General features: G+C 42.9%; 1 protein-coding gene, 1 long non-coding RNA gene and 1 pseudogene across 2 annotated transcripts in view; 1 reads left to right on the forward strand and 2 right to left on the reverse strand.

Moving 5' to 3' along the window:
- LOC142599295 (spliceosome-associated protein CWC27 homolog) overlaps window positions 1–2,860 on the reverse strand; it is a 39,845-nt pseudogene extending 36,985 nt beyond the window's left edge.
- The window catches only part of LOC142599252 (uncharacterized), a 404,930-nt gene that overhangs the window by 166,749 nt on the left and 214,708 nt on the right, over window positions 1–23,473 (forward strand). The window lies entirely within an intron of this gene.
- Window positions 4,853–23,473, reverse strand: part of LOC142599198 (regulator of G-protein signaling 7-binding protein-like) — a 64,043-nt gene continuing 45,422 nt past the window's right edge. Inside the window, exons 4-6 of the mRNA XM_075739104.1 lie at window positions 10,896–11,043; window positions 9,373–9,443; window positions 4,853–5,562 (exon numbers count right to left, since the gene is read on the reverse strand). Coding sequence (XP_075595219.1) covers window positions 5,471–5,562; window positions 9,373–9,443; window positions 10,896–11,043 — 311 coding nt within the window. The 3' untranslated portion in view covers window positions 4,853–5,470. The remainder of the gene's footprint in view (window positions 5,563–9,372; window positions 9,444–10,895; window positions 11,044–23,473) is intronic.

The following is a 23,473-nucleotide window of genomic DNA, read 5'->3' on the forward strand; positions in this document are numbered from 1 at the left end:
CAGCACCCCGCCCACACCCCACATGCAACCCCCTCACCTATGCTGCAGTATGGGTCCCCTCCTCTCGACAGTCTGCCTCATGCCCACTGCAACCGAGCCTCATCTTACCGTTAGTGAGGGGCTCCTGGATGTAGTTGTTGCTTGTAAAAAAAAGGTAAAACTTGTGGGTTGGGATAAGGACAGTTTACTGGGACAGCCAAAGAAGATGAAAGTAATAACAATTGTACTTAGAATGTACAAAATGGGTGATACACAATGCAATTTCTCACCCGACAACCCAACAACCATACACGATTACCACTCAGACTGTCCTGGAGCTGCCCAGAGCCGCACCCCCCCCTCCCGGACTAGCCCCTTTTTATGCTGGGCACGATGTCATATGGTATGGAATACCCTTTTGGCTAGTTTGGGTCACCTGTCCTGGATGTGTATCGCCCCAGATTCTTGTGAAAATTTACTCTCCTAGTTGAAAACCAGGACAGCAGAGAATGGATTGATAGTAGCCCTGAGGAGAAGGACTTGGGGGTGTTTGTGGACAAGAAGCTCAACATGAGTCGGCAATGTGCACTCACAGCTCTGAAAGCCAACCATGTCCTGGGCTGCATCAAAAGAAGTGTCACCAGCAGGTCGAGGGAGGTGATTCTGCCCCTCTACTCCGCTCTTGTGAGACCCCACCTGGAGTACTGTGTTCAGCTCTGGGGCCCTCAACATAAGAAGGACATGGTCCTGTTGGAACAAGTCCAGAGGAGAGCCACAAAGATGATCAGAGGGCTGGAGCACCTCTCCTATGAGGAGAGGCTGAGAGAGTTGGGGTTGTTCAGCCTGGAGAAAAGAAGGCTCTGGGGAGACCTTATTGCAGCCTTCCAGTACCTGAAGGGGGCCTACAGGAAAGCTGGGGAGGGACTGTTTATCAGGGAGTGTAGTGACAGGACAAGGGGTAATGGGTTTAAGCTGAAGGAGGGTCGATTTAGATTAGATGTTAGAAAGAAATTCTTTACTGTGAGGGTGGTGAGACACTGGAACAGGTTGCCCAGAGAGGTTGTGGAGGCCCCCTCCCTGGAAGTGTTTAAGACCAGGTTGGATGAGGCTTTGGGCTACCTGGTCTAGTGGAGGGTGTCCCTGCCCATGGCATGGGGGTTAGACTTAGATGATCTTTAAGGTCCCTTTGAACCCAAAGCATTCTATGATTCTATGAATCAGATGGTAGCCTTCCTTAGAAATTACAAAAAAAGCATGAGTTAGTAGCAACTTTATTCAGAGATACCTCTCAGTTCTCCAATATCCAGTTATCTTCTTTCTGAAGTTGTATGAAAAGGTCAAGTGGAAAGACTTTCCTTCAATCGCAGAAATGCTTAAGTTGTAATATAGAAATTAAATATGGGAAAGCAGTAACAAGGATTATAGTATAATTTACTAACAGGTATGGGTATTTTTTGTGTTATGGCTACCTATTACCATCCACATACACTGAAAGAAGAGTATTCATCTGTTTTATTTTGTGCAAAAGCTGATAAGGAGGTTAAAAGTATTGAGAAATAATATAGCAGATTGTATTGGGTTTGTGTGGCAAGGTTTTGGTACTGGGGGGGGGGAGGGCGACAGGGGTGGCTTCTGTGAGAAGATACTAGAAACTTCACCTGTGTCTGGTAGAGCCAATGCCAGCCGGCTCCAAGACGGACCCGCCGCTGGCCAAGGCCAAGCCAATCAGCGCCTCTATGATAACATACTTAAGAAGGGAAAGAAAACAAGTTAGAGGGGGCTTTTGCAGCCAGAGAGAGAGGAGCGAGAAGATGTAAGAAACTCTGCAGACACCAAGGTCAGTGCAGAAGGAGGGGGAGGAGGTGCTCCAGGTGCCGGAGCAGAGATTCCAATGCAGCCCCTGGAGAAGACCATGGTGAAGCAGGCTGTCCCCCTGCAGCCCATGGAAGAAGGATGACGGGGTGTAGAGATTCCACCTGCAGTTTGTGGAGGACCCCACGCCAGAGCAGGTGGAGGCATCTGAAGGAGGCTGTGACCCTGTGGGAAGCTCACGCTGGAGCAAGCTCCTGGCAGGACCTGTGGACCCATGGAGAGAGGAGCCCACGCCAGAGCAGGTTTGCTGGCAGGACTTGTGACCCTGTGGGGGACCCACGTTGGAGCAGTCTGCTCCTGAAGGTCTGCACCCTGCGGGAGAGAGTCACGTTGGAGAAGTTCATGAAGGACTGTCTCCCATGAGAGGGACTCCATGCAGGGGAACAATGAGTCCTCCCCCTGAGGACGAAGAAGCGGCAGAAACACCGTGTGATGAACTGACCGTAACCCCCATCCCCCGTCCCCCTGTGCTGCTGAGAGTGGGGGGGCGGAGGTTGAAGACGGGAGTGAAGTTGAGTCTGGGAAGAAGGGAGGGGTGGGGGGAGGTGTTTTAAGATTTGATTTTATTTCTCATTCCTCTACTGTGTTTTGCTTGGTAATGAATTAGAAGAATTCCCTCTCTCAGTTCAGTCTGTTTTGCTTGTGATGGTAATTAGTGAATGATCTCTCCCTGTCCTTATCTCGACCCATAAGCTTTTCGTTATAGTTTTTCTCCCCTGTCTAGTGAATGAGGGGGAGTGATAGAGTGGCTCTGGTGGGCACCTGGCCCCCAGGCAGGGTCAACCCACCATAGTTGTGCAACTCGTTGTGATGAGATATGATTCATATCAAGAGCTTTGCATAATTAATTAGCATGTTTATATTTGTCTCATTAATGTATATTCCATCGCAATCGATGCAATAAAAATACAAAGATATGAGCTGTCATGTAACTTGGCATGTTAACTTCCATGTGATGATATGTGGTTAGGTACTGCACTAGACACGCTTACTGCTTTAATCTGTCCATCTTCCTTTTAAAGTAGTTGTTAAAGATATCACACTTACCTGATACAGCAATTTCTGTGTGTGTATCAATATAACAAGATTTTAAAGAAATAACACAGATTGCTTGTGTGAAAGATGTATAAAAGCTATTTTCTTTCTCCTTTTCTCTCTCTTGTAGCATTGATGCACATATGGTCTTGTGTTCATACACTTTTTTTGGCTTTAATGTCCACAGGATTAATAAAATATAATCAGCCTGGCTTTTTAACTTATGAACCAAAATTAATTGGTCAATTGTAATTATAGATCATCTCCTCAGACAATATTTTTTAATAGTCATTAGACATCAGGAGTTGTTTTTCCAAAGTTTTAACAGTTGCAAAGCCTGTTGTATTTCTGGGGATAGAATCATAGAGCAAGTCTATCCGTTTGAAGAATTTTAATGAAAACATGTCAGTGCTGCCATCTTTTGGACATTTTTAACAACTTATTATGGAAAAACTAGGATCTGATTAACAAGGACATTGTTCATGAAGGATGTGGGGAAAAATGTCAAAGAATTAATTTTGAAAAAACATCCTGCTGTGGACTTTGATTCCATTCTTCTTAGAAATGCATTCATGCTCACAAGTACACACTGTTTTGTGAGTGTATAGTGGTCGTCTTGTGTTAAATGCTGTGTACTTTCAAGAATAGTTTGTGACTTGAAATCTTATAACACATTGCAGTTACATTTTTCTGTGCTATTTAAAGAATATTACTGTGCTTGCAGCTATATGCTCTTTTAGTATTTAGTCATGTATTCATTGGATAGAATTAATTTTGCTTATGGAAACACAATTTCCATGAGGGCATTTTAGATGTATTCGTCCTCATTGCATTTAAAGTATTTATTTGGGGGCCTGATTATTCAAAAATATATTTTCTGTCTGGGGGACTGAAAGGTGAACAACAGATCAGTCCAACCTGGAAAAAAACCCCAACACTCTGCTGTATCTGAGTGAAAGGAAAATTATTCTTCCAGAGAAATGCTGGAAGCTCAGTTATATGACTTCCTAAAACTGGAATGGTGTGGCTCTGACTGGATCACTGTTCAGAAAGAAAAATTCCTGCCTTTGCCTCTTGGGATTAAACTAGATCTCAATGTTTGGGCCTTAGTATAGACATTACACTAATATTTCTGACAATGTGGGTGTTTCCTTCCTTTTTCAGCAAACAGCACTCTAGGAGAAAAAAAAAATGGTAGAAAAAGCAGTCAGATCAAACTTTTTGGATGCCAGATATAGTTCAGTGAACAGCTATCCCTAACAGACTGCTATTAGTGTACTAATATCCTACCAAAAAACCACAGAGAATATAACTGTATGGGTGTTTCCTGTGACAAGAAAACAATACCTCCTTATCCACCACTAAACCCTTAAGCAGTAAGAAGGAATTTGGTTCCCATTGACATGCTGGGTCATGGTGGAGTGGCAGAAGGGCTCATAGTCACCTTCCTCATGTATTACTGACTACAAGGGTATGGTGACCTGCTCTATATGGCAGTTAAAGATTGTTATGGGTTTCATAGTGTTGCAGTCTAGCACAAGTTTAGTTATGGTGCCTTGCCTATCATCCTGAAATATCAGTACAATGAGTCTGACATTCATATCTATTGCTGCTACTAGCTCTCATTTTAGCATTTATATATTAATCATAATTTTTTTGTCTGTATTTGTAAAAATACAACTTGAAATGGAAAAATTACCAAAACTTTTTGTAGTACTCTGATAACAAAATTAGAAAAAAAAAATATATTCTGGCAATATAACTAGAAACAAGACAACATTTAATGTAAATAAAAAACTTTATTAACGATATAAAGCATTTAACATCTTACAGTCTCAGATAATTCTGGCATGCCCTATAAGAGTTAATACTTAGTGATATGCAGACATCATGCTATAAATTCTTTTGGAAACAAAATGGGTTGGTGTTCTGTTTTACATTGTCATTTACATCTTCTTTTAATAAATTATTTTTTTCCAAAAGCTTGTAGAGATACTATTGGCTTAAAAGGAAATCTGTTACTTCTATGCATTGTACAGTATGTAGATATTATGATTTCTCTGTATTTACAAGTTCTAAGTATTTTCATATATGGTTTTGTGTATCATAAATTAACATATTTTTCTATGAAGCTTTTAAATTGAGATATAGTGGAAGACTAAATACGAATGAGAGCATGAAAAGCAACTGGAAATTTTGTGTAAATTCTGTTACAGTATTGTTTAAATGTTTTAGAACTACAATACTTTTGCTGTTAAATAGTTTTCTAACCTTAAAGACTGTTAGAATACGATCCAGTATTTTAATATGATACTAATAACAGTACTGTACTATGCACAAACTTTTAGCTGTAGTTCAAACAATAAAAATAACTTAAAAATTATCTATTATCCATAATTCATGTGTCTTTTCTCTGAGTGGCCCCTTATTCTGAAAAGGAGGATGGAGCAGAAGAGAAAAGGCAATAGGCTAGTGTAGAAAATATACTTTATAATCAAAAGTAGTAATGTTTATCTTTTCAATGGTCAAATGATAGTGGTTTAATCAAAGTTATGATTTTCTTGGTGTTTCTGTACCTAATCTTCTAACTTGAGACAAGACAACACAGTCCAAAGAATCTTCGCTTCTGTCTTCTTACTAATGGGTAAGGAGTCAAGTTTAGGAGACTGCTATCATCTGTGATGGAAAAAACCCCACATTTTAATACAGCATGTACACATGCACACACACAAAAGACTTTATATCATTCATGTGTCCTAACAGCACCTACAAGATCAAGTAGTAGATCCCATTGTTCTAGGCATAGAGCAAATAATAAACTGATTTTTCTATATAAGAGTCTTAAAATGCTAATTATCAGGATCTCCAAGATAATGCAATAGAAATTTTGGCAAGAATACCAGTTCAATGATGAAAGCTAAAGAAAATTACATCTTCAGTACTGGGAGACCTAAGCCAAAATATTCCTGCATGGATGAATATTAGTGTCACAAATAAAACCTAAAGATAAGTAGTTTGAGATCTTGAAGACATGTAAGGTCAGAAATGTTGATCCTAAGGTTAAATTCTGGCTTAATTTAAAGATGAAAAAAAAAATTGAGTGGTCATTTGTGCACATCAGTGAGAATTTCCATTTAAAACTCCGACATTGGAACATCTTGGCACATCAAGACTAAAAGCACTTCTCTGGGAAAGTTAGCACAATATGCTCACCCTGTTTCTGGTTAGCTTTCTACCTTGTATACTAATTCCTTTTAAATTCATTAAAAATGTATATATTATTGCCTATACTTATGTTAATTCATGCACTGTCAGCAAACTATCTCAAAAAATCTTTATAATTTACTTTGAATTTGAGTCATCTTCAGGTATGGTTTCAGGCTTAGAACTATGCCTCATTATATTCTTATTCTTGTTACATCAGGGATCTAGTTTTGATTGTAGGCTTTAGACACTATTGTAATATAAATACTTAACAATAAGAACATAGGTAAGAGTTCTGAATTTCTTAGCATAGTAATTTTCTGTATTGGGTTTGTGTGGGAAGGTTTTGGTAGTGAGGGGGCTACAGGCATGGCTTCTGTGAGAAGATGCTAGAAGCTTCCCCTATGTCCGATAGAGCCAATGCCAGCCGGCTCCAAGATGGATCCACTGCCAGCCAAGGCTGAGCCAATCAGCAGTGGCGGTAGTGCCTCTGTGACAACATATTTAAGAAGGGGGGAAAACACCAACTTGCAGGAGAAAAGTGGCCGATAGAGAGACGAGTGACAATATGCAACAGCTACAACTCTGCAGACACTAAGGTCAGTGAAGAAGGAGGAGGAGTTCCAGGCACCTGAGCAGAGATTCCCCTGCATCCCATGGTGAGGCAGGCTGCCCCCCTGCAGCCCATGGAGGTTAACAGTGGAGCAGATATCCACCTGCAGCCCGTGGAAGACCCCATGCCAGAGCAGGTGGAGGCACCTGAAGGAGGCTGTGACCCCATGGGAAGCCCGCACTGAAGCAAGCTCCTGGCAGGACCTGTGGATCCGTGGAGAGAGGAGCCCACATGAGAGCAGGTTTGCTGGCAGGACTTGTGACCCCATGGGGGACCCACACTGGAGCAGTCTGCTCCTGAAAGACTGCACCCTGTGGAAAGGATCCACGCTGGAGCAGTTCGTGAAGAACTGTAGCCTGTGGGAAGGACTCACATTGGAGAAGTTCGTGGAGGACTGTCTCCCATGAGAGGGACCCCACGCTGGAGCAGGGGAACAGTGTCAGGAGTCCTCCCTCTGAGGAGGAAGGAGTGGCAGAGACAACGTGTGATGAACTGACCGCAAGCCCCATTCCCCATCTCCCTGTACCGCTGAGGGGGAGGAGGCAGAGAAATTGGGAGTAAAGTTAAGATTGGAAAGAAGGGAAGGTGTTTTTAAGATTTGATTTTATTTCTTATTACTCTACTCTGATTTGATTGGTAATAAATTAAATTAATTTCCCCAAGTCAAGTCTGTTTTGCCTGTGATGATAATTGGTGAATGATTTCTCCCTGTCCTTATCTCGACCCATGAGCCTTTCATTATATTTTCTCCCCCCATCCAGCTGAGGAGGGGGAGTGATAAAGTGGCTTTGGTGGGCACCTGGCCTCCACCACACTTTCCTGCTGTCACTTAAGAGAATTCCATACAAAAAAACAGGTCTGTGAGCAGTCAGTAACATTATGTAAATCTTTTGTGAGCTTACAGTCTTTACTTTCTGGTTGTCACTGAAATCAACAGCAAAACACTCACTCATTTAACTGAAAGCAGGATCAGGTCTTGTAAAGGCCAATTCATTCAATGACATTGTCATCTCATAATCATTCTCTTAAACTGTTCTTGTAATTCATAAAAATGTAAAAATTACAGTCCAGACCACTGGAACAGGCTTCCTAGAGAGGTGGTCAATTCCCCAAGCCTGTCAGTGTTTAAGAGGCATTTGGACAATGCCCTTAAAAACATGCTTTAACTTTTGGGCAGCCCTGAATTGATTAGGCAGTTGGACTAGATGATCGTTGTAGATCCCTTCTAACTGAACTATCCTATCCTATCCTATCCTATCCTATCCTATCCTATCCTATCCTATCCTATCCCATCCTATCCTATCCCATCCTATAGTAATTACCTATAATGTTGGTTGTTTGTTCTATTTACTTATACTGTTATGTAGGTTTAATTTATTAAAGGTCTTGGAATATTAAAAAAATATAAGTGCCCTATGAATAATGAGTATGACTGCCCATTCTTGAGGCATCAATTCTCAGAGGTCACTTGTAAACTATGATCACAGTTGTAGTCTGTGGGAGCAGCAAAAACACCACTTATGATTCCCTGATCCTGGGGCATGTCTAAGAGCTTTTAAAATCTAGCTGACACGTTTCCCATCCTGCTGCACAGGTGATCAGTGATTTTCTGGCCAGTGTAGACACCAGACAGCAGAGAAGAATTCTGTATGCCTTTGTCTCTGTTCTGAATTCAAGTTGGTATATGCTTTATACCCCCAAAATTTGTCTTTTCTTTCCTTATTTCCACCACATTCCTTTCTTCTAGGCTAGGCAGAGACTTTATGACATTTTTCCAGTGTCTGTAATGGCATATCTGTATCATAAGCAATTCCCTTTCTACTTTCAAATAGTTTTCTATCAAGCCATCCTGCCATAAACTCTTACTTTTATAATTAATTCACCTATTCTATATCCATCTTTTACCATATTATGATGAACATTAGGCTGCTTAGTTACTCGGGATAAGATCTAGGACACATTAATCATACTTCATCAACTGCCAGTGTGCAAAGACTACACAGCATTTAAGAAATACACATTATCAAGAAGAAACAAAAAAAGAAAACTATTATCTTTTTAATGTTTTTCACATGAAGAAAGAGAGTCTCTGTAAATGTGGAGTATTTAAGACTGCTGGACCACAAAATGAAGGCCTATTGCCAAATACATGCACAGGGTGGAGATCCTGTCCCCTGTGCATTTGTATAGAGTGCCTCATAGCTGGCTACTGGGAAAAGCAAGCTGTTAGCAGTCTCAAGGCAAGTATCTCTTCTGCATAGAGTCAGTGTCATATCACAGAAGCTACAAGCCTTGCAGAGGTAAAGCAAGTTGCATCACTCAGCAGGATACCTATCATAGTCTGTGCAATTTGCCTTCATCACCTTGGAAAAAGAAAACCTCCTGATACAGGGAATTAGTTGCACTGCTGCCTTCATGTCACCAGGAAAAGTCTATTATTTTATCTATAGATATCTTATCTATAAACTTCCAGAATACCTCATGTGAAACTCAAGAGGACAAAGTTCACATATTAAATTATGGCTCCACTGAATCAGTAGGGAAGGGACTTCACCTAGATTTTTCTTTTTGTAATTTCTATCAAAAACACCCTATATTTTTCAGATCTAATAAAGGTAAAAACTTTAATTATCTTAATTTTCCTTACAAGAAGAAAATATAAAACCTACCTTGATTTTTCAGTGGTAAAGGCATAGTCTCCCTGAGTTTACTTAAAAGGTTTTTCATTTCTCTCATATCTCTGTGAAAACAAAAGTTGAAAGAGATGCAATAGAACAGCAGTTGAAGACTGAATGGGGAATGGCTCACAGTAGAACTTTATATGCTGAAATAATGGAGCAATAAACCAAAGTAAATAATACAAAAATCTATTGGGCAAGCATTTGGTTCAAATACATGTATCAGAAGATGCATACCAAAATAAAGGGCAGTAGATTTAATAAGGGAGCACTTTTAAGTCAGTCTGATTTTAAATAGTAGCGTCTAGTCCAAATTTATGATCCCTGGCCCTTGAGTATCAAATGAGTTGGCGGGCACAACGTGATCCTAGTACCAAAATATGCAATATGCCTTAAAATTAGTACAAGTCAGTACTAATGTTAACTTAATACCCCTTATCAGCATTTTGTAGCTTGTGCCATGAATGTGTTTCATTGTTTATAAGGAAGTTATAATACACATAGCTAATCCATGTCATGTAATCTCCCTGAGCATTAAGTGCAAATTTTAGAAACAGCGCTGTCATTCTCATCCCCTCTTAAGAGGACTTTGGCATGAAATTTGCTAAAAGGCAGAAGATGGAAAATATGATAACAAAATATCATCTTACAAAGCAAGTTACATATGGATATTTTTTGAGAGAGGCCATAAGTTGCAAAAAGATTCCTGTTTTACAGATAGATGGCAGACCAGCAATTTTGTGTGCAGGCTTGTAATGTCTTAAGGCTTTCAGGATTTAAAAACAATGTATTCTTGCCTCATTCATCTACATATAAAATGGTTCTTAGAAATGAAACAGCATGACTTTCTTATTGCTCAGTTTTATTCTCTGAGTTACTCTCAGTAGAACAGAACTTTATTTTATATAAATAGTAACCATAAAAATCTCAACAGAAACTTAATATACAAAACCATCAAAACAGGTAATTTTTGCAAAGAAATGTTGACCTTCAGGATTACTCCCTACTAAAGGGTCTCAGTTTTGTCTTTCAACTGCATAGTTAAGAGGGTAAGAGAAGTCCACTTTGACATATCTCTGGATGATGTTCCCTTCCCCTCTAAGGCTTCCACATTCATAACTGTGGATGGGCAGAAACAACTGACATGAACTAGATTTTGTGCTTTCAATTTATGACTGCAGAACAGCAGGCCAGCAGATTTCAGGTACAAATTAATAACCACTTAAGATAAGACAAAAGCTGCCTCTTTTAGACCTGGTCTGCTAGCACTATAATTTCCTACCCTTTGTTTTTGACAATTGCCCTCTGGTAATTAGTCAAATTAAGGATGTCACTCCTCTCTGTCCTTCTTTTAGGAGTTGCTCTCGGATATGCTAAATGTAACAGAAATGTTAACAGGCTATTTAATATTACTAACACCTTTTATAGTAGCAATACTGTCTGCATAATTGGAAAAGACTAAATAAACCCTAGATAGAAATTTGTTTTATTTAGGAATGAAGTTCTATACATACCTTTCAGTGTTTTCAATATCTGTAGAAACCTGCCATAAATCCTGTTGAATATCTGTTGGTGATAATGACGTGTCTTCTAAAATAGGTACTTCAGCACTCTCCTTCACTTTAGTATCTAGGATCTTGGATGGGGCACAAGGCTCTTTTCCTTTAAAATATTTAAACAAAACATGTATCCCCATTACTTATTAATTAAAATGTATGCTCATATTGCATCATTGATGTTTTGAGCTTGATCTTGCACTGAGTAACTGTTCAGAAAGAGAGTAGACCACACCAATCTGCTAATCAGAGTGCTGCTATATGTTACTTCTACCAAACAAAACTAAGACAAATCCCACACAGGCATGTGTGGAGCTTAGAATTTTACTTAGTATTATGAAGTGTATCAGTGTGGTGGGTCGACCCTGGCTGGGGGCCAGGTGCCCACCAGAGCCGCTCTATCACTCCCCTCCTTCTCTAGACAGGGGAGAAAAGGTATAACTAAAAAAAACTTATGGCTCGAGATAAGGACAGGGAGAGGTCATTCTCTAATTATCATCACGAGCAAAACAGACCGAACTTAGAGAGGGAATTCATCTTATTTATTACTAAGCAAAACACAGTAGAGGAATGAGAAAACCAAATCTTAAAACACCTCCCCCCACCCCTCCCATCTTCCCGGGCTCAACTTCACTCCCAGCTTCAACCTCCGCCCCCCCAGCGGCACAGGGGGACGGGGAGTGGGGGTTACGGTCAGTTCCTCACGCGGTGTTTCTGCCGCTTCTTCATCCTCAGGGGGAGGACTCCTCTCATCGTTCCCCTGCTCCAGTGTGGGGTCCCTCTCATGGGAGACAGTCCTTCACGAACTTCTCCAACGTGAGTCTCCTCCACGGGGTGCAGATCTGCAGGAGCAAACTGCTCCAATGTGGGGTCCCCAATGGGGTCACAAGTCCTGCCAGCAAACCTGCTCCTGCGTGGGATCCTCTCTCCACGGATCCACAGGTCCTGCCAGGAGCTTGCTCCAGCGCGGGCTTCCCACGGGGTCACAGCCTCCTTCAGGTGTCTCCACCTGCTCCGGCGTGGGGTCCTCCACGGGCTGCAGGTGGAATCTCTACACCCCCTCATCCTCCCTCCATGGGCTGCAGGGGGACAGCCTGCTTCACCATGGTCTTCACCACGGGCTGCAGGGGAATCTTGCTCCGGCGCCTGGAGCACCTCCTCCCCCTCCTTCTGCACTGACCTTGGTGTCTGCAGATGTTCTTACATCTTCTCACTCCTCTCTCTGGCTGCAAAAGCTCTCTCTAACTGTTTTCCTCTTTCTTAAATATGTTATCACAGAGGCGCTGATTGGCTTGGCCTTGGCCAGCGGCGGGTCTGTCTTGGAGCCGGCTGGCATTGGCTCTATCAGACACAGGGGTAGCTTCTAGCAGCTTCTCACAGAAGCCACCCCTGTAGCCGCCCCGCTACCAAAACCTTGCCACACAAAACCAACACATTCAGTTAAATTCCAGTGGCTCACATGTGGCACAAAATAAGAGCCAGAGGGCAAAACAGAACAAAATAAATAGGGAACTAGAGCATACATTCTGAAAGCAACTTCCAAAACTTTGACATTAAAGAACATTTCAATCCATGTCTCCTAGTATTACTGCAATACTAAGGGAAAACAAAAGACAAAAATGTGCAGTTTTGTACTTGATTATTTTAAAAGCAATACATAGCTGCCACCATTCACAGCCCAATATGAGTTATATTCTGAATTTCCATGCTTACACTTGCCTAATTCATGCTTACTATATGAAAATGAAATGCAGTGTTGGAATTGAGTGGGGACTTTATGACAGATCTGCCAGGGCTTTTGTCAGAGAGAGAATGGGATAAAGGATGTGGGCCATGATAGTGGAACATGCAAGAGAGTTAAATACTGGTGGGATTTTTTTGTATCTTTGCAAACCTCCTGTGGATTATCTGATGGTATTCCTTTTCTGTAGTGGCAAGTGCAGCCCTGGCACCAAGTACAGGATGGGACAAATTCAACATTAATGTTTAAACTAGTGGTATGAGGAGTTGAATAGGAAATGTTTTTTCATCTCATAATTTTTGCAATTTGATAAATTTTCACATCACGACAAACCTGAGTACTTCCTGTAAGGTTTGACAAAGAACACTAAGAACAAGAACAGCTAATATAGTAGTGGTTATTTAGCCCATTTTTCTGGGACACTAGAGACTAAGGTTGCAGATCATGCTATATTTCTCTTCCACATCACTAATAAGTATCCCAGCTATCAAGCTTGTAATCTGTTGTGTTTTTTTTAAACTAGAAATTCCTGGATCTTAAGAAACTCTTTTTGGGCAGGTTCTCTAAACTGTTGTATTCTAGTAAATTATTACTTTGTTGAAAAGAAAATTTCTTAGCTACTTGTCTGAATGTCAAATAGACATTATTTATACTACAGAGGATATTAATGTTTTCATTATCCTTTAAAGTCAGTAGGAAGCCCTTTTCCCTGCTTCCCCTCCATTAAGTCATCTAACTGTGATTCCAAGAGATGGCATGACTCGACATAACAAGTTTATCATCTATAAAAGAATGATGTCCTGTGTCCTTTCTCTGCTGCTTACTTTGGCATCCACTGATAACTTCTGCTTATCCAGATCCCTCTGTGAGACACTTTTTAACCCATCAAATGGTAGATTACCCCAACAAAAGGAAAAATAAAAGGTGAATAGTTTTCTGAAGTTGCAGTGATTTAAGTCAGGTCAGTAAAGAACCCAGCATGTTCCAGAGCAAGTGCCAGAGAAGGAGGTTGATCATATGGCCAGAAGCAGCGGAAGGGAGGAAGAAGTGAAGGCAAGATAAGGGGGGGGGGGAAGACAGAGAAGAAGGGAACAAGACCTTTCTGGTGGAAACAAGCTTTTATGCTGACTCAATTGCTTGTGTAACAGCAGTCTAAGCCTATTTCCCAGATAATATTTTTTACTGTGTATACTGTAGGTATAACTTCCAAATTCTTTCTAGTTGTTAACTGCAGCTTATGCTGTTATTTTAAGGTAGTTCATATTGTACAATTGTAATTGTTAATTTGTGTAAGCTTCATTATTCATTACTTTTCCCATTACAAGAAGCCCATAACACAATATACTGTTACCAATATCTCACCACTTCTTTGTAAAAGAGGGTTGCCCTAAGGAAACAACCTAATTTGCCACTGATATCACAAGGTGTTATTGCTGGAACTGGGTATTGGCTAATTCTCCTATTATTTTGAAGTGTTATGTTGGAGTTCCAACCTGACCTTTGGTGACATGCTATCAAGAACAACCCTGTCTATAGATGCATCCTTCAGGGATGTGAAGAGTGATTCAATGGAAACAATAATAATACTAGATTAAATAACAGCAAAGGTTCTTTTTCCCAATTTGAGAAGAGAAGCACTGAGACTGTAACATTCTTTTTGTTAGCACAAAGGCAAGCTCTTGCAGATTTAGGAGAATGAATGGCACAGATTTTTAAACTGAAAAGAGCTCTTTACCAGTAGTTCTGTTGTATTGTGAACAATTGATGAAGCCTTCCTTGAATTTCAGAGCATCTGCTCAATCACTTGAAAACAGTTAGAGTCAGCTAATAATAAAGACTTCGCTTGAATAATGTATATGACTCAGGTTTAACATTTCTACTACATGGCACAGACTATAGAGAAACAAAAGCTCTTTAATCTTCTCATCCTTCTAGTGGGGGTAAGGATATCTTTTGTATTACACCTTCTTAAAATAGAGATATGAACCCTAAAGTTTACTTTCAATTTAGTCAGTGGAAAGACTTGTATTAATTTCAGTTGGAGTTTGATCAATGTTTTCAGAGCTGTCCACATTCGGTTGCTGTTCTTGCCAGTCGACTAGACAGAGGCTCTTTTTACTGTGAAATTTTAATATAAAACTTGATGTATTCTTTGTCTTCTAGCCTCTAATTCAGCATATCTTTCTATTTTAAGAAGTGGAAAATGCCTTTGGTATGAAATTAAATTAATTGAATTAAATAATGCTGAAGTTCCCACTTGAGTGACATAAATAAGAGGATAGAAAATGATCAGTTCAGTAAGGCTATATACATCATCTATGACCACTGTGCTTTATGTTCCTTAACTGTTGTGCTCCTTAATGCTTCTGTGGTGATCGCTGTGTTTGCTTCTCTCATGCTACCCTATGCACATACTCTTAATCATCACCTGCTTCCCAGAGAAACTTAGATAATGGAAAAAAAAAATCTATTATAGGTCCTTCAGAGCTAGTTAGATTTCACTGCAGATGAATTGGAAAGATCTTTGAGGGGAATAACAGAATTTTAAAAAGCTGAGAGAATCCTCTCAAAAGGAAGGCAACATTTGTATCAGACTTCTAACCTGGTAATTAGGGATAAATGCACAAGCTCTAGATCACAACCAAAGTAAATGAAGAGGAGAACATAAAAAGGGGAATAGGAAAGAATCATGTAGAAAGTAAAAAGGAAAAAATATGCAAATACGGCAAACAGTCTGATGAACTTAATTCCTGACTTACACTTGGGATCTGCAGAACTCAGATATTGTCTCCCTGGAAATATTATTATAAAGGAAAATGTAATGGGAACAAGAAGTCTGTGGTGGAAATTGTATTTCACTCCTTCCATGACTGTTTTTCTTCTACTCATTTTGGCCTCTTCACAGTGTCCACATGAGAACGAGTGATTCTCTGGATTTTTTAAGTGCTTGTTCCTCCACACCTGTGCTCTCTCATATCTTATCCCTCTTACTTACACATATCTACCAGTCTTTAAATATAATGCTGAGATTGTAGCACATCAGTTAAAAAATCCTTCCTTTCTCCTTCAAAACTGTAAATAGCATGTAATTTAAACAAAGCCAAAACCAAAAATCCCTTCATTGAATTGAGGATTTCTTTTTGTAATCTGTAATATACGCTATCACAGGCTTTTAGGTACTATTTTAAGGAAATATATGTTGTTTTCAAAAAACACATACTGGAAAAACAACAGTTATACTATGAACTTCTTGTATGGTATATGATACACAGTTAACTTGACTTGGTATCATTCTGATGTATCAACAATGCAGGAATGAGTTCAGTCTGGTATTATATCACAAAAAACCTAATGTTTTCTGTCCATAGTATGTAGACATGATTTTTCCCATAAGACTCAATTCTTCCCTTTTTTACCTAAGTATTCAGGTACCTACCATTCTGATTAGTGCAGGTAGTCTTCTGCCCTCAGCTATGTTGCTGTGGTTTAATCCAGCAGGCAGCTAAACACCACACAGCTGTTCGCTCACTCCCCAGCCAGTAGTGGGATAGGGGAGTGAATTGCGGAAAAAAAAAGTAAAAATGGTGGGTTGAGATAAAGACAGATTAATAGAAAAGCAAAGGAAGAGTGTATTGGGTTTGCATGGCTAGGTTTTGGTAGTGGGGGGACTACAGGGGTGGCTTCTGTGAGAAGCTGCTAGAAGCTTCCCCTGTGTCTGATAGAGCCAATTCCAGCTGGCTCCAAGATGGACCCTATGCTGGCCAAGGCCAAGTCAATCAGCAACAGTAGTAGCACATCTGTGATATATTTAAGAAGGGAAAACAACCTAGTGGGAGCTTTTGCAGCCAGAGAGAGGAGTGAGAAGATGTGAGACACTTTGCAGACACCAAGGTCAGTGCAGAAGGAGGGGGAGGAGGTGCTCCAGGCGCCGGAGCAGAGATCACCCTGCAGCCCATGGTGAAGACCATGGTGAAGCAGGCTGTCCCCCTGCAGCCCATGGAAGAAGGATGAGGGGGTGTAGAGATTCCACCTGTAGCCTGTGGAGGACCCCATGCTGGAGCAGGTGGAGGCACCTGAAGGAGGCCGTGACCCTGTGGGAAGCCCTCGCTGGAGCAAGCTCCTGGCAGGACCTGTGGACCCATGGAGAGAGGAGCCTACGTCAGAGCAGGTTTGCTGGCAGGACTTGTGACCCTGTGGGGGACCCACGCTGGAGCAGTCTGCTCCTGAAGGTCTGCACCCCATGGAAGAGACCCATGTTGGAGCAGTTCGTGAAGAACTGCAGCCCGTGGGAAGGGCTCACGTTGGAGAAGTTCGTGAAGGACTGTCTCCTGTGAGAGGGACCCCACACTGGAACAGGGGAAGAGTGTGAGGAGTCCTCCCCCTGAGGAGGAAGGAGCGGCAGAAACACCGCGTGATGAACTGACCGCAACCCCCATTCCCCTTCCCCCTGTGCCAGTCAGGGGGAGTAGGTAGAAATTAGGAGTGAAGTTGAGCCCGGGAAGAAGGGAGGGGTGGGGTGAGGTGTTTTAAGATTTGATTTTATTTCTCATTCCTCTACTCTGTTTTGCTTGGTAATAAATTAGATGAATTTTCTCTCTGAGTCCGTTTTGCCCATGATGGTAATTGGTGAGTGATCTCTCCCTGTCCTTATCTCAACCCACGAGCCTTTTGTTATACTTTTTCTCCCCTGTCTAGTTAGGGAGAGGGAGTGACAGAGTGGCTCTGGTGGGCACCTGGCTTCCAGTCAGGGTAAACCCACCACAAAGAGAAAAAAAAAAACCCACAAAAAGATATATAGAAAACAGGTGATGCACAATGCAATTGCTCACCACCTGCTGACAAATGCCCAGCCAATCCCCAAGCAGCGATCTCCTGCCATAGTTTATATACTGAGCATGATGTCATATCGCACAGAATATCCCTTTGACCAGTTTGGGACAGCTGTCCTGGCTCTGCCTGCTCACAGCTTCTTCTGCACCTCCAGCCTTCCCACCAGCAGGGCATGAGAAGCTGAAAAGTCCTTGACTTAGTGTAAGCACTACTTAGCAACAACTAAAACATCAGTGTGTTATCAACATTATTTTCATACTAAATTCAAAACACAGCACTATACCAGCTATTGGGAAGAAAATTAACTCTATCCCAGATTAAATCTGGACAGTATCCATCCCTTGTGCTATGCCATCTACATCATGCCTAGGTCCCACACTTTCAAATACATACTAATTAATCACCCCTGCTTTTCCTGTCTTTTGATATACATACACAGATATCATTCCCTTAGTCTATGGGCCTTCCCTATAAAATGTCCGCTGAGTTCATGAATTTGGGCTCCATCTGTCATAACAGTCCTTCAGGGCAGGAGAGACAGTGTGTGCTGTTGGATTCCTACATGCTGAAGTCAGTTGTGGTTCCATTATCGCAGCGCTTGTCTAGTTCTATCATCGCTGTGCTTTGCTCGGTTTTGTCAAAGTTCATTCTTTGTTCATCTGGGTGATTCTTACTGTAATACCATTCATATAGCATATAGCCACCATAGAAATGATGATATACAGTATTATATTGAAATTAACATCATAAAATTTAATTTATTGTCTGTTCTCACCCAAAATCAAATCCCCTTGAGGTACACACCGTACTTCCCCAACCTTCCGCATCACCCACCAAGTGCACCCTGGTCCTTGAGAAAAAGCAGTCCGCAGATGGGCTTGCCTTTGCCTGAAGCAGGGATAACCCAAACTGTTTTTCCCAACATATTTTTCATGCGCACTACAGGGACTTTATCCCCTTCCACTGGGCATGCAATTTTTGATTGGGCAGGGCCAGCTTGATTGGTAGATCCCCTAGTGTTAACTAACTAGGTGGCCTTTGCTAAATGTGTGTCCCAATGTTAGAAGGTCCCACCACCCATTGCTCTCAGGGTAGTCTTTAACAGTCCATTGTACCTTTCGATTTTCCCAGAGGCTGGTGCATGGTAGGGGATGTGATACACCCACTCAATGCCATGCTCTTTGGCCCAGGTGTCTATGAGGTTGTTCCGAAAATGAGTCCCGTTGTCTGACTCAATTCTTTCTGAGATGCCATGTTGCCACAAGACTTTTTTTCAAGGCCCAGGATAGTCTTCCAGGTGGTGGCATGGGTCATGGCATATGTTTCCAGCCACACAGTGGTTGCTTCCACCATTGTAAGAATGTAGCGCTTGCCTTGGCGGGTTTGTTGGGAGTGTGATGTAATTAATCTTCCAGGCCTCCCCATATTTATATTTCAGCCATTGTCCTCCATACCAGAGAGGCTTTACCCGCTTGGCTTGCTTGATTACAGTTCATGTTTCACATTGATGGATGACCTGTGAGATGGCGTCCATGCTCAAGTCCACCCCTCGATCACGACCCCACCTATAGGTTGCATCCCTTCCTTGATGTCCTGAGGCGTCATGGGCCCACTGAGCTATAAATAATTCACCCTTATGCTGCCAGTCCAAATCCACCTGAGCCACTTCAATCTGAGCAGCCTGATCCACCTGCTGGTTGTTCTGATGTTCCTCAGTGGCCCGACTCTTGGGTACGTGGGCATCTACGTGACGTACTTTTACAACCATCTTCTCTAGCCGGGCGGCAATATCTTGCCACAATGGGGCAGCCCAGATGAGATTGCCTCTGAGCTGCCAGTTGCTCTGTCTCCATTGCTGAAACCACCCCCACAGGGCATTTGTCACCATCCATGGAGTCAGTACAGAGGTAGAGCATCAGCCACTTTTCTCATTCATCAATGTCTAAAGCTTGCTGGATGGCTTTCACCTCTGCAAAGTGACTCGATTCACCTTGTCCTTCAGTAGATTCTGCAACTCATCATGTAGGACTCCATACAGCAGCCTTCTACCTTTGATTTTTCATGCAGTATGACAGGACCCATCAGGGAACAGGTGCTGTGCTTCAGTACCAATCACCTCTGAAGCAGCTTGATCCCCTTCATATGCTGCCAATATCTCTTTTTCAGTCAGAGTATAGCAGGCCTCGGATCCTCTGTATCCCCGTGTGTTGGTTTTGCGTGGTAAGGTTTTGGTAGCGGGGCGGCTACAGGGGTGGCTTCTGTGAGAAGCTGCTAGAAGCTACCCCTGTGTCTGATAGAGCCAATGCCAGCAGGCTCCAAGATGGACCCGCTGCTGGCCAAGGCCAAGCCAATCAGCGCCTCTGTGATAACATATTTAAGAAAGAGGAAAACAGTTAGAGGGAGCTTTTGCAGCCAGAGAGAGGAGTGAAAAGATGTAAGAAACTCTGCAGACACCAAGGTCAGTGCAGAAGGAGGGGGAGGAGGTGCTCCAGGCGCCGGAGCAGAGATTCCCCTGCAGCCCATGGTGAAGACCATGGTGAAGCAGGCTGTCCCCCTGCAGTCCATGGAGGGAGGATGAGGGGGTGTAGAGATTCCACCTGTAGCCTGTGGAGGACCCCACGCCGGAGCAGGTGGAGGCACCTGAAGGAGGCTGTGACCCCGTGGGAAGCCCACACTGGAGCAAGCCCCTGGCAGGACCTGTGGACCCGTGGAGAGAGGAGCCCACGCCAGGGCAGGTTTGCTGGCAGGACTTGTGACCCTGTGGGGGACCCATGCTGGAGCAGTTTGCTCCTGAAGGTCTGCACCCCATGGAAGCGACCCACGCTGGAGCAGTTCATGAAGGACTGCAGCCCGTGGAGGAGACTCATGTTGGAGAAGGTCGTTAAGGACTGTCTCCCATGAGAGGGACCCCACACTGGAGCAGGGGAACGATAAGAGAATTCCTCCCCCTGAGGATGAAGAAGCGGCAGAAACACCGCGTGATGAACTGACCGTAACCCCCACTCCCCGTCCCCCTGTGCCACTGAGGGGGGCGGAGGTTGAAGCCGGGAGTGAAGTTGAGCCCGGGAAGATGGGAGGGGTGGGGGGAGGTGTTTTAAGATTTGGTTTTATTTCTCATTCCTCTACTCTGTTTTGCTTAGTAATAAATAAGATGAATTCCCTCTCTAAGTTCGGTCTGTTTTGCTCGTGATGATAGAGAATGATCTCTCCCTGTCCTTATCTTGACCCATAAGTTTTTTTCGTTGTACTTTTTCTCCCCTGTCTAGAGAAGGAGGGGAGTGATAGAGCGGCTCTGGTGGGCACCTGGCCCTCAGCCAGGGTCAACCCACCACACCCCGACTCCAAAACCCCAGGGGTTGACCTCGAGTCTCCCCTGGTGCTTTCTGCCAGAGACTCCAGGTAGGGTCATTCTCCACGGTTGCAGTGTAGAGCACATTTTTTACATCTAGTCCTACCCTTACTGGCCCAAGGGCTACTGCATGGACAATTTCTTGTTTAATTTGTTCAAAGGCTTGTTGTCATTCTCAGGGCCTCATTTGAAATTGTTCTTCTTCCAGGTCACTTGATGAAGAGGGCTTACAATCAGACAGTAATTTGGATTATGCATCCTCCAGAAACCCACCACACCCAAGAAAGCTTGTGTTTCCTTTTTACTAGTTGGTGGAGACATGGCTGCGATTTTGCTGATGTGCTGGTTTTGGCTGGGATAGAGTTAATTTTCTTCATAGTAATTAGTATGGGGATATGTTTTGGATTTTTGCTGAAAACAGTGTTGATGCCCTCAGATGTTTTTGTTATTGTTGAGCACTGCTCAGGGATATTCCATACCATGTGACGTTATAGTCCACATATAACACTGAGGGAAGAAAAAGGAAGTGGGGGAGCCGTTCAGAGTGATGTTTTTTTGTCATCCCAAGTAACCATAATGCGTGATGGAGCCCTGCTTTTCTGCAGATGGCTGAACACCTGCCTGCTGATCGGAAGTGCTGAATGAATTCCTTGTCTTGCTTTGCTTACGCTCGCGGCTTTTGCTTTACTTATTAATCTGTCTTTATTTCAATCCATGAGTTTCCTCACTTTTACACTTCCGATTCTCTCCCCCATTGCACCGGGGGAGGAGAGAGTGAGCAGTTGCGTGGTGCTTAGTTGGCGACTGTGGTTAAACCACAGCAGTGGATCACATCCATTGGGATCTGATGGCGTCCATCTTGCCATTTTATTCCTAAAAACTGGATCTCCTGTGCAGGCCCCTTGACCTTACTTTGCTTTATGGTGAAACCAGCTTTCAGAAGGTTTTGGACTATGTTCTTCCCTTTCTCAGAAACTTCTACTTTGTTGCCACATATGATGATGTCATCAATGTATTGCAGGTGCTCTATTCCAGGTTTACTGGATGCCCCTCCAAGTGAAAGCAAACTGTGGCCTGCACTCTGCTGCCAAATGGATGGAGAAAAATGCATTTGTGATATCAGTTGTGGCATACCACTTGACTCCAATTCGTACTGAACTTCTAGCACATCTGGCACGGCAGCACTCATGGATGGTGTGACTTCGTTCAGGCCATAACAGTCTACTGTCAGTCTCCACTCTCCATTGGACTTTTGCATTGGCCTTATGGGACTGTTAAAGGGTGAGCGGGTTCTGCTGATGACTCCCTGGCTCTCTAGTTGACGAATCAGCTTATGGCGGGAGTCAGGGAGTTTCGGTTGGTGTGGTATCGCCACCGGTGCACCGTTGTGGTCGCTCGGCTGCCTCTGAATACAGATTCAGCCACCAATGAATTTAAATACAAAACTGATCTGACTATCATTATTTTATAGCATAAGCCAGTAGTACACCAAACAGCAGAGAAATAACCTTAATCCAATGCACAGAGGTGACAAACCTGTCCTAGTTCTGGCTAGGAGAGAGTTAATTTTCACAAGGAGCCAGGACAGGTGAGCCAAGCTGGCCAGGGGGCTATTCCATACCATGTGACATCATGCTCACCATAAAATGAGGCTAGTCGGGGAAGGGTGGGTTTGGAGTGACTCCCAGACGGTCTGAGTGTGGGCTGAGTGTTTGGTCGGTGAGTAGCTGGATCGGTAAATTGATTTCTGTTATCACCCATTGTGAATATTCCATTATCAGTACTATTGTTGTTATTTCCCTCTCCCTTGCTGTCCCAGTAAACTGTCCTTAACCCAACCCACGAGGTTTTGCCTTTGTCTTTCCCATTCTCCTCCCCATTCTGCCGGGGGAGGCAGAGGGGGGTGAGCAAGCAGCCGTGCGGTGCTCAGCTGCCGGCTGGGGCTAAACCATGTCAGTCCTTTTTGGCACCCAACATGGGGCTCGAGGGGTTGTGATAATGACAAGTCTGACCCAAGTGTGTTAAAACAAAGTTGTTATAAGCATTTATTATATTAGGTAAACAGTTGCTGGTCATAATGGTGTTTTGTTTGTTCACATGATTGTGTTATGTAAATCCTTACTTACTGTATGCATTCCCTGTGGTGCTGTTTATCACCTCTGGGAGAGGGGTTCGGATTCTCATTTTGTTGTATTGTGTGATATCGACTTATGATAACATCGACAGACATGAGTCTGAGCTGGTACTTGTATGTAGCATTTCTGTTATGCCCGTACCTTGGTCAACATCTCTCAGAATTGATTAATAATTGCACCCAATCTATGGGGAAGACGGGTGGGGGGATACCTTCTCCCACTCTTTCACCTCCCCTTTTCCCTTTTGGTTGGTTACAACAGCTTTTGAGAATTTTGAATACCCTTGGGATGTTCAGGCAAGTATATTCCTATTGCTAGGTCTCCTGAATGTTTTCCAAGTCCTGTTCAGGGTTAGCAAAAGTTGTTTTAAGAATACCACCCAGGGATCTTCCCCAAGGCTGAATGGTCAGGGCTGGCATGGCATGTGGGAGAGTATGGGCGGGTATCTAGAGACCTTCTCACCCCCAATGGTTTGGAGCTT

Source organism: Balearica regulorum, chromosome W, assembly GCF_011004875.1.
Source record: "Balearica regulorum gibbericeps isolate bBalReg1 chromosome W, bBalReg1.pri, whole genome shotgun sequence".
NCBI classification, from domain to species: Eukaryota; Metazoa; Chordata; class Aves; order Gruiformes; family Gruidae; genus Balearica; species Balearica regulorum.